General features: G+C 39.1%; 1 protein-coding gene across 4 annotated transcripts in view; it reads right to left on the minus strand.

The window, feature by feature from the left end:
* The window catches only part of cacna1g (calcium channel, voltage-dependent, T type, alpha 1G subunit), a 405,931-nt gene that overhangs the window by 260,674 nt on the left and 132,973 nt on the right, over positions 1-12,284 (minus strand). For all 4 annotated transcript variants that reach the window (XR_009389430.1, XM_059324455.1, XM_059324456.1 and 1 more), the window contains exon 3: positions 8,759-8,871. Coding sequence is in view for 3 of the 4 variants with exons in the window: in XM_059324455.1 (XP_059180438.1) it covers positions 8,759-8,871 (113 nt within the window). In the remaining variant the exon portion in view is untranslated. The remainder of the gene's footprint in view (positions 1-8,758; positions 8,872-12,284) is intronic.

Raw genomic sequence — 12,284 nt, forward strand, 5'->3', positions numbered from 1 at the left:
TCTTTGTCGTTTTGTGTGTCTTTGTTGTCAGTCTGTGTGTCTTTGTAGTTGCTTTGTGTGTCTTTGTTGTCATTCTGCATCTCTTTGTAGTTGCTTTGTGTGTCTTTGTTGTCATTTTGTGTGTCTTTGTAGTTGTTTTGTTTGTCTTTGTTGTCATTCTGTGTCTCTTTTGTGTGTCTTTGTTGTCATTACGCATCTCTTTGTCGTTGTTTTGTTTGTCTTTGTTGTCATTTTGCATCTCTTTGTAGTTGATTTGTGTGTCTTTGTTGTCATTCTGTCTCTTTGTAGTTGTTTTGTTTGTTTTGTTGTCATTCGGTGTCTCTTTGTAATTGTTTAATGTCTTTGTTGTCATTCGGTGTCTCTTTGTAGTTGCTTTGTGTATCTTTGTTGTCATTCGGTGTCTCTTTGTAGTTGTTTTGTTTGTCTTTGTTGTCAATCTGTGTCTCTTTGTAGTTGTTTTGTTTGTCTTTGTTAATCTGTGTCTCTTTGTAGTTGTTTTGTTTGTCTTTGTTGTCAATCTGTGTCTCTTTGTAGTTGTTTTGTTTGTCTTTGTTGTCAATCTGTGTCTCTTTGTAGTTGTTTTGTTTGTCTTTGTTGTCATTCTGAGTCTCTTTGTAGTTGCTTTGTGTGTCTTTGTTGTCAATCTTTGTCTCTTTGTAGTTGTTTTGTTTGTCTTTGTTAATCTGTGTCTCTTTGTAGTTGTTTTGTTTGTCTTTGTTGTTATTCTGCGTCTCTCTGTAGTTGCAATGTGTATATTTGCAGTCCTTCTGTTTATCTGTAGCTGTTTTGCCCATTTTAATGGTTGTTGTGAGTCTTTTTGTCTCTCTTTATAGCTTTTTTGTATCTCCTTGTAGTTGTTTTGGTCTCTTTGTAGTAAGTTTATGTTTCATTGTGGTCATTTTGTAGCTGAAGGCCTGTGGGCCCTGGGCCTATGCTCAGTAGTCCTTCAAAAAACATTCATATTCATCATATTTGTAGTTCAAAGATGTTGAGATTCAACACACCTGTGGTTTGCAGAAACACAAAATGCCAACACTTATTCTAGTGACTGGGTGGGAATATTCACCAATTTTTATGCTGGATATGTTTGCGAAAATCCTACTTGCTGCTGTTTTTCCCTTTCTATTTGGTAATAATGCTGTTAAAATGTTAAGTGTGAAGCCTGCTGTGTCCAGAAAGACTCCATTACAGCTGTGTCTGTCTCTGCACTTAACTAAAGGGCATCTTAACAGATATAAAGCTGTATATATAAATGTGCATATACTTTCTGGCCAAAACAGGTGCCATTGATTCAGTGAAAACATTTCCCTGCAACCTCTTCCGAAAATAAATCTTAGCCACTATGTATGCTAATTCTGCCTGTCACAAGTCTGAATTCTATTATCTCAGGGGTCAGATGCTTTCATCACTTGCACACGCACACAGGTGCACTGTGCAAGCAGACGGACATGCTGAAGGAAGAGTGGTATGGCTCATGTGGTGCAGACAATAGAGCAGGCCAACTGTAATCTGCCATTCAGTGGAGATCCACTCGTCACAGGTGGAGGGAGATAATATTGTGAGACTTTTCAGCTCAATCACGACCATTCATAGCAGTCAGGGTAAACACATGCAGACACAAGATCTGACGTTTCTTCTTCTGGCACATGCCAGGCTGACGTGGAGGTGAATCAATGTGTGTGTGTGTGTGTGTTTGTGTGTTTCCCAATCAGGCCTGAAAGCTCCAACAGTAGTTTCGTGTAGCATTCAAGCTCCATCTCAGCAAGGAATTTAACTCTTCTCCCTGCCAACTCCCTCTTCTTCTTCTTCTTCTCTCCGTGTATCTTTCTGTAACCCAGCGTTCCCATTGTATTGCCAATGATTTAATACGCTTTCCACAGATATCTTTTTTTGCTGTAGCTCCTGGGGGACAACGGAAGGTTAAGTGTGTGCTGTAGCATTCAGAGCACAATGTGTTCCATTGAAATTTGAAAAAAAGGAGACAATTTCTAACATTAAAGTTGCTGCATTATAGCCAGAGTTTGACATTTCTTTGAAACTGCTCCATTGGCTAAATCACCACTTATCTCTTTTTTCTTCGCTCTGATACGGAGTGCTCTCAGATGTTCTCTTCTGTAGCTCATCTGCAGTCTGCCCGGGTTTGTTTATCATGTGGGTTAAGTGTTAAAAGGAGGAATATACCACAGATAAGCAAAGCAGTGATGCTAGTTTCTACTTGGTGTAAGATATGCATTAAGGTATTACTGGAGCCTGAAGGATAGATTTTAGTAAATCCAAGATATACTGGTATCTGCATGCATGTAAACTGATAAATTACTGTCCAAAAGACATGTAATTTAGATGTACACTGTCTCTCCATTTGCATTTCTCTGTACCTACACTTGCTATTTTAAGTACATACTAGTGATAAACAGGTCAGGGTTTTATTAATACCTGCCCCCACCTGACCCATTGTGAAAGCCAACCCGCACCACTAGACCCTTTAAATATGCCATAATTAACCACCCAAATCCTAATCTCTTTTTTGACCCGCCCCGTCCAAACTCATGACAGTGTTCTGGCGAGCTTGCCCAGCCCACTGGTTGTGGGGTAAAGTTTACATGCTCCTTCCCGAACTGGGAACCCTAGCTCTATATCAACCAGAATTAACAAGTTGGGTGTTTCCAAGCTATATGTTCGCTAAGCTAATGCACTTAATACTGCAGAGCTTTCTGATTTTATCCACATTCTACTAGTGCACAAGTTACAAGTGTCATATGCTTGAGTTTATTTTACAGAAATGTACTGAGCCTAAAACTGACTTTGGATTTATGACTTAGTATATTTAATGTTAACTTCCATATGCAGTGCATTTTCATGGAGTTTCAGGTAGTGTATTTCACCACACAGCAGCTTTTAGACATTTTTCTGTTGGATGATCAGAGGAAGTTGTGGCCATTATCAGCGGGAGTGATATCATAAAAAGGTAGTCAAGGGCCATAAAAAACAATAGGAAGCATGAAGATGCATATCTTCCAGATGCAGATCTGTTGATATCAATCATATCTGTGGAAACATTGGTATGGTTGCCTTTTAAAACTCATGAATAAGAGTATGTTTGTATGTATTTATGTATCTGTCATTTGTTTTTTTATATGTTGTATGTCTTGCTATTGGGTCTAGAGCCTGTAATAAAGTTTATATAATAACAATTGAATCATTGATTTAATGAATTCCTTTTAGATATCCAAATGTGCTGTAATAAAGCTAAAAACAAATCCATTTAAAGCGACTTGCGAGTGTCATTCAAACAAATTGTAAATAGCACCTCTGAGTAACCTTTCAACATGGCCGACACATAAAACACGGGTCATCTTTCTCTCTAGCCTGCAGCTACACAGTGGCCTGTGACCATTACAGTTGCCATTAGCTGTGTCAGGCGATGAGAGCTCATTTAGGCTGCATCAGAGAGGAGCTATGGAGAGGCATGGCTGAGCTCCCTCATTATCACTGATGCTAGCAGAGCTATGTTAAGCGCAGGCCTGATCTGAGAGCTCAGGCACTAACACAAAAAACAAAAGTACTTTTCTGGGATACAAGCCTGTGTGGATATAAGGAAGAGAATGAATACCTCTGATGCAAACAGAAACCTCATTAAAAAGTTCATATTTGATGTTTTGGTGATTTTCTTTTACTATCTTACCACTTAATGGGACTATGTGAAGTAGTGACTTGGTTTTGATGGGTTAATACAAAGGATGTGACCTTAAGTGTGATCCTGAGCCTCTTTTCAGCTCCCCTACAGCAGCAACAATGTGCAACATTAGCTTGCTTGGCTGCTAACGTTATCACTAGCAAAATACTATCTGTAGTGTATACGTTAGTTGGCTAGCTTGACAAATTACTTCACCAGCTAACGTTATCCACGATGCTCACTTATGTAGTATGACACATGGCTAAGATTTTAAAATAAATGATGTAACGGTACAAAGCAATGGCGTAAAACTAACAATTGCTTTCTACTAGCTAAGAGCAATGCGTTGCTATGCTAAGGTTAGCCAACTAGTTGTAACTTAGAGCCTGTTTACACGTTGTTTTAAATGTGTCTTGGGCGTGTAAACAGGCTCCAAGACATATTATGATAGGATCACTCAAACCACTTGCAGAGGTGGTATAAAATGCATTTTACCACATATATTTAGTAGTGTAAACGCTAATGCGCCCTGATTCGTCCCCAATAAGGATGTAACAGGAAAATACATCATCAATGCAGGCCGTGTGATGGTCGTTATGGTGACAGCTGATACCCATTATGCTCACTTGCATCTATTGAGTACAAGTAACAGGACATTAACTGCAGTTCACCTAATGGCCACAGGTGTCATAATTATTGCATTTCTTACAAATTCACGGTGAATGATGCAAACTCTTTTTGTACAAACTTTTCGTAATTATTTGGCTTGGTTGAGTGATACTATGACCTGAAAGTTTTACAATGCAGTCAATACCTTATTAAGGGTAAGGTTAACTGTTAAATGAGACATCCTATTTGGCTTTAATTATTACATTGCTTCCTCAGCAGTTAATTTTTTTTTAGTAAATATATAGGAATTATATCTCTTGCCTGGCCTGCGAATGCCTCGGGGTCCCCCAGGAGGAGCTGGACATTGTGGCTGGGGAAAGGGATGTCTGGAACAGTGTTGCCAACTCCTCAGTGAGGAAAGTAGCTATTGGCTGTCCTAAAAGTCGCTAAATGACGTCAACACCTAATTTGCATAATTTACCATGTGCATGTTCTTGTAATGGACGCTGTAGGAGAGAGGAATAACATTGTGGGAAAGAGAAAAAGTGAGTAAAAAACAATTCCAACCCTCCTCCTTTATCCAGCCTTGGGACCAGCAAAAGTGACCCAAAAGAGACTCTGACTATAAATCAGCATGCGCGATTTGCAGACTGGACACTAAGGGGTTAACATCCCCTCTGGCTCTGTGACTGCAGCTGGGAGAGACTGCTGCTAGAGGACTGTGCCGCTTGTCAGTGCTTTGGGGTGAGGGAGGGCAGCCGGCAACCCCAGTGGCTCATTAAGAAGAGTAAGAATGAGTATGTAAAAGTCTCCAATAACAGCAGAAAAAGTCGCTAGATTTGTCACTCGTCTCTAGGGACTTTTTTATTCTTTCAAAAAAGCGACGTCTGAAAAGTTGATAAATCTATCGTCAAAGTCACTTAAGTTGGCAACACTGGTCTGGAATGCCTTGCTTAGCCTGCTGCCCCCGCGACCCAGCCCCAGATGAGCAGATGAAAATGGATGGATGGATGGATGGAGGGATGGAGGGATGGAGGGATGGATGGATGGAAGGGTGGGTGGGTGGGTGGGTGGATGCATGGATGGATGGATGCATGGAAGGATGGATGGAAGGATAGATGGATGGATGGATGGAAGGATGGGTGGATGGATGTACTTAATATAATCTACGCTACAAACAGAATAAATGGCTTCATATACTATTTACACTCTACTTTTGAAATCAATTTGAAAGTGATGTATTGGGGTAAATATTTTAATTGAAGAGGTTGAAAAGTCAAACTAAGCTCTTTCCGTTAATAAAGGGTGACAAATATAAAATAAGGAGGGACTGAGGCAACAGCAGAACAAGTGTGAGAGGATGCAAATAGAAAGAAAAGTGGGAGTCAGTATGTTCCAGACAGTGTGAGACGGATCAAAGACAGACAAGCAGCTTATGTTCCTTTAGCATCTCTTAGCATGTCAGTGTGGGCAGTGATGGAGTGGAGACCTCTGGGCTTCACATTCATGTGAGCTGCAGAGAGGAAACCCACAGAATGAAACCACATCACATCTCCATGAAGGAGTCCATGCTCAGGCTGCCCAGCAACAACAGCCTCAAACTCTCAAACCTTTCTCACTTTCTCTTCACTTTATCATTTCTTTTGCGATCATCTCCTTTCTTCTTCTCCCCCCCCTCTTTCTCCCTTCCTTCTTTCCTCCTCTTCTCTCCTACTCAGTTCCTTCTCTCCTTTCTTTACTCTCCTCCTCTATCTTCTCCTATCCTCTCCTTTCTCTTCCTCCTATTCTCTCCATTATTTCCTTTCATCTCCTTTCTTCACCACCCATCCGCTTTCTCCTCCTCTAGTCTCCTTTTCCCCCTCTCGTCTCCTCCTCTTTCATTTCCTTCTCTCTTTTCTTTACCCCTTCTTTATTCTCCAACTCTCTTCTTTTCCTCCCTTTGTTCTCCTATCCTTTCCTTTTTCTTCTGTCATCTCTTTTCCCCTCACCCTCCTCTTTCTGCTCCTCTCTTTTCCTCTCCTTTCTTTCCCATAATCTCCTTTCCCCTCCTACTTTTTCTCGTCCTCTTCTCTTCTTTCTTCTCCTGTCCTCTCATTTCTACGCCCAGATCTCCTTTCATTTCCTTTCCTCTCCTCTCCTCTCCTCTCCTCTCCTCTCCTCTCCTCCTTTCTCCTCTCCTCTCTTCTCCTCTCCTTTCGTCTCCTTTCCTTTCCTTTCCTTTCCCTTCCTTTCCTTTCCTTTCCTTTCCTTTCCTCTCCACTCCTCATTCCCTCTCCTCTCATCTCCTCTACTTTCATCTCCTTTCCTTTCCTTTCTTCTCCTCTCCTCTCCCCCTCTTCTCTCCTCCACCCTCAACTACTCATCCTTTTCTTTTGCTTCCTCTCAAATGATTGACCTTTTTTAACAACTAAAACAAGAAACTGCATTCAATAACAATTTAAGTCGCCTCCCATCACTAAAAGTCATCCCAATAAATTGACTTTCACATCAGAAAGCAGACACTGGGAGTGGGGCTCTATTTTTTCATAGATAGATCTCTCATTTTGAAATGAAACTGCTCTATTTCACTGAGTCAGTGGACAAGAAAATAAGAGGACTTTGTTCTGATTCAATCTATTTGGAACCACTTTGCAAGCACATTATCCCTTCACTGCAGAAGATGTACGGTGCCAGATATCACCGATCTATTTTTCTGCACCTCACTCCGCTTCATTCCCTCCTCCAACGCAAGAAAAAATCCTCTGTGTTTTACAACGAGAACAACAATGCATCCTCCATTAGTGTTTGTTAGGTTAAAGGATGTCCATAAATTAATGGAAACGCCTCCACACATTGTTGTTGTTTATTTTCCATCTGAGATAATGCAAATGGAGAGAGCTGCAAAGGCCAGATACGACGGAAAACATTGTTTTAGTCGCTCTCGCTCTCAGACTCTATCAAAGGCACTGGTTTAGAAAATTGTGCCCGTACCTATCAGAGTTCTGGCTCTCCGTCATCTGTTTTGTTGTGTTTGAATACAAGCTGCAGTGGTTTTAGCCTGCTGTAATGTCTGATCTGTTCCAGCAATTGCTCTGCTTTGTTGTCCTTATCTCCGACTGTTGGTTCCGTAATGTGTGTTTGTGTTTTCATTTTTCTTCATGCTCATCCCAGCGGAAGGCCTTTCGATGTGTTCGAATTGAATAAAGATCAGGGAAGATAAATGAATGCTGGTGATGAATTGTCATGCCTCTGTGTTGTTTCTTCCAACAGGACACCTTAAACACCACTTCAATCACAGTTTCCAATAAAGAGTTAAACTCTATGGAGTCTGGGGCTATTTTGTTGGTTTTTGACTCTTTTTCTTCATTCTGCCTGTAAATGCATCTTAAATAATGATCCCCATGCCATGCTGGTATCATCTTTTTCAGCTCAACCTCACCTCATTATTATTTTGTCATTTTGACTCACAAATAAAAAGCCTTTTTTTAATTAATTAATTTATTTTTTACAAAAAACACACACACACACACACACGCACACACAATTACAAAAAACTCACACAAAAATTACAAAAAACACAAAAAACACAAATAAATGAAAAAATTACCAAAAAACGGATAAAAACACAAAAACGTGTACAAAAACACAATAAAACGCACACAAAATTACAAAAAAACACAAATAAAAAACAACATTTTTTTTACAAAAAAACACACAGAACACACACATTAAAAACACAAAAAACACACACAAAAATTACAAAAAACACAAAAAATTACCAAAAACACTAAACACCCAAAATCACACAAACTGTAACTGCTTGGGGTTCTTAATCCTCTGGAGTCCCCAAAAGCACCAAAGCATGGCTTCTTCATCACATCCATACGTAAAATCAAAGCAGACCAAAAAAATACACAAAAAGACACAAAATGACAAAAAAAAGACACAAAATGACCAAAAAAGACACAAAAAAGAGACAAATGACCAAAAAAGACACAAAATAACTTAAAAAAAAAAGCCATAACGGACACAAAATGACCAAAAAAGGCACAAAAAGACACAAATGACAAAAAAAGGACACAAAATGACTTACAAAGACACAAAAAGACATGAAAAGGATTCAAAATGGACAAAATAGCCCAAGACTCATAGAGTTATAGGGGCACTCCACTTACTTTATATGTCAAACTTCCTATTCAAATGTTGAACTAGTGTGTAGTGATTGTGAGTGGGGGTTTATCAAGTTTGAAATATGAAGGTATTTACCATTCAAGGAAGGTCCAATACAAAGAAAAATACACAATTGCATTATGGGAAATGTAGGATCCATTTCAGTGGATAAGTGGCTGTGAATGTTGGATTGTTGTGAGGGTAATGGGCAGTCCAGACACTCCATTATGGTACATTCTCCAGCTGTTTTTGTGAAAATAAGCGAATTGAAAATAAAGTGTGAAAAGAAAACACATCCATAACATATGAAGCCATAAAGCGTCTTACCTGCAGGATCTTGCACCTGTCGGAGGTGCACTCCTCTGTATCCTCACAGGGATGAAACATGCCCAGTGTCACACAGTTCAACAGGATCACCAACATGGACGCTCGCTCGAACCATGTAGAGAACAGGTTAAGGAATATAACAGACACATGATGACACAACAAGCCAATGGCATGAGTCAGAAGCGTGCAGTAACAACAAACAAAACATTTCTGCAGGCTCTCTCCAGTGACCTCATTATCCCATTTAAATGTACAAACTCCTGACAAAGTGATCCACGTTTATCTCTTCCACACCAATTCAAAATCAAAAAAAGGTTTGTGTGAAGTAAAATGGGCCTCGGAGGAATCCGGGAAAAGGGGAATCTGTTTTGAGTTGCAGTCTTTGCTCCCATTTCACCCTGTTAACCAAAGATCTGCTTAAAAGATGCTCAGATTGTTAGCGAGTGTTGTGGATTGGTACATTAGAGAGATTGTGTGAGGCAGATGCTGAGAGACGGGGAGCCTGGCTGAATTTCCAGCATCAGAATATGAATGTGAAGACATCCTGATGCATAGTGCATGAATTTTATTGACCACAGGGTGGAAGTGGGCATTCCTAATGTGATTAGGTTAAATGCCAGCCTGAGCTATGTGACACCAATCAATGATGGGACAAATACAGATTAGGCTGATACTGCTTCAATACACACACACACACACACACACACACACACACACACGTACTTCTAGGAACCTCATTGACCAAATGCATTCCCTTGCAACTCACCCTACTTAACCCTTTGATGCACAACATGGGTCTAAAGTGACCCGACAGAGTTTTTATGTTCTATATCTTTGCAATAAATTATTTTCATCGTTCAGTATTCCAGGTTTTCCTAATTTTTCCTGTTTTTGATCATCATACATCCTAATTTTATGTTTTCCTTTATTCATTTCTTTAATAAAATCCTTTTTTGTGTCACTACTCTTCTAATGCACAACATGGGTAAAAAAATGACATGATCCATTTTTTAGCTAAGTAGCTTTCTAAGCTAACTGCTTAGCTAACTTTTTGGCTAAGTATTTAGCTAAGTAGCTTGCTAAGCTAACTACTAAGCTAACTTCTTGGCTAAGTAGTTAGCTTAGCAAGCTACTTTGCCAAGTAGTTAGCTATGTAATAATACAAAAAAAATTTTTCTTTATAAAGTATGAGAGGCAAAATGGAAATAAATATCTGTTGTTATCAAAAACAAGATATTTAAAGAATACTTGGAATATTCAATCATTAAATAATTTGATATCAAAAGATAGAGCACAGAAACACACAGCAACATTAAATTACATGGGAAATGAATGAGATCCATGTTGTACATCAAAGGGTTAACCCATTTAGGCCTAAAACGCCTGGAAAAAATGCCTGTAAAACCTATGGCCGATTTGAAAATAACCCCCTAAAACCTGAAGTTTTTCTGGAAATTCAACAGAAGTGTCATCCTAACTTTTATTGGAATCAGAGTTGTACACTATAACACATAGGTGTGGGCTGCATGCATACACACAAAGACACATCCACATATGTTACAGATTGCAACTATGTCCAAAGCACCCCTGCCTGGTTAACAATGTTAGACAGAATAGACTGTTTGTCATACAATATTGTGTGTGTGTGTGTGTGTGTGTGTATGAGAGAGAGAGAGCGAGAGAGAGAGAAAGAGAGCGAGCTAAAGGAAAACTGTCCTTTTCATCTGTGAATGTCTGTGTGTAAGAGGGTGCACACGGGCTGTGAGGACAAACGACCTGTCCGTCTTTTATCGCATTTGCCACCACTTGCTCATTCATCCCGCTGACCCATAATACAGCTGGGTCAGCATGGCCCCAAAGCCGACAGTAAAAAAGTGAGTGCAGGGCAAACAACAACAGTGAAAGCCAGATTTTAAATTTAGAGTTTCAAAGCAAAATACAAGACGATCTGATAAAAGCAGATATGTAGTAGACAGCTGAACACAGAGAATCTTAAATATCTCAGCTCCCTATTTCAGGCTATGGAATTTTTCATTATAAGGTGAATTAATAATGCATATCATAGCTGGTGATATTAGATCCCAACAAAAATACGTAGATTTACAGCCAGTAGTTTGCAAAATGCCAGTCATAACCCAAAATATTTTTCAAAGTGGAAAAACACTCCACCAAGGCCATACCCTATCTGTCCCAATGGAGAACTGATTTTTGAGAATATTTCAACACCAAATCAATACCCCTGCAATGTTAACAAAAGTGAAACTAATTTGTGTATCCACCCTGTGATTTGGATCCAATCAAAATTTTATAGGGTCTTTCTTGGCCCATGCTTCACCCTTCCACTAAGTTTAATGAAAATCTGGTCAGTGATTTTTGTCTACTGCTGCTGAAAAGCAGACATACCTAGATAATAACCTGACACTATTACCCCATTTCCACCAACACGAGTGTTAAGATCGATTCCACTTAAAACTGGTAGAAGAGGCGTGCTAGTTTGCAAGATAGCATCAAGATTTCAACAAGCTTGAACAGAATTGGTTGGAAAAACAGAGCTAATTTGGTAGAAAAGAGATATATGCATCTGCATAATGGGAAGTGTGGAGTGTAGCCCTTTGGAGTCTTGTTCACCGTGCCTTGTTGGTAAAAAAAAAAAAATTCAGCACAATCTCACCTATATGATCTGGTAATTATTTCATTTTGAACCCAAAAAAATCAGTTATTGAAAATATTTAGAGGGGTTATTAAGAGGTAAAATTAGGATAAGAGTTCTATATTTGTATACTAAATATATTTTACCTTATCACTGTATCAGAGATATCATCATCATACAAAAACTGGCATCAATTTTTAACTTACCAGGGCCGGGACTTTAACACGTTAATTAAGATTAATAAATGACACAAAAATTAACGCGTTAAAAAATGTACGCATTTTAATCGCACTTATTTTTGCACCGCGGAACGTTTCTCACTGGATGAGTTTCAGGAGGGCCGATTATACTGGAGCACCAACTAGCGTTGATGAGTTCAGACAACAACAAACCACAGTGAACATGAAGGAAGAAGCTGATGAGACCTTTGGTTGGCCCCGTGGATGATGGGACATTTAGTTACTAAAAACCAACGGATGGAAGCGTCCATAAGAGCATGGTTGTGTGCAAGCTATGACCCAAAAACCAAAGTATTCTAGTTTACAGAAGGTCTACCTACCTATAGGCTACCTGCATTTATGAAATGTACTATATTTCTAAATATGCTATTGCTACACTTAATGGCAAAAATTGCACTGGTCTGTTGGACTTGAACAAAAATAAACAAAATTTTTGTTGCTTAAGCTTATGTATTCAGTCATTATTCAATGGTATACTAAACATCCATGTGAAAAAAATTACTTCTCACTGTTCTCAGTTCAAATATTTATATGCGATTAAAATGCGATTCATTTCGATTAATTAATTACAAAGCCTCTAATCAATTAGATTAATTTTTTTAATCGAGTCCCGGCCCTAGTTACTACTATGTCGGAT

The sequence above is a fragment of the Centropristis striata genome, chromosome 21, assembly GCF_030273125.1.
Source record: "Centropristis striata isolate RG_2023a ecotype Rhode Island chromosome 21, C.striata_1.0, whole genome shotgun sequence".
NCBI classification, from domain to species: Eukaryota; Metazoa; Chordata; class Actinopteri; order Perciformes; family Serranidae; genus Centropristis; species Centropristis striata.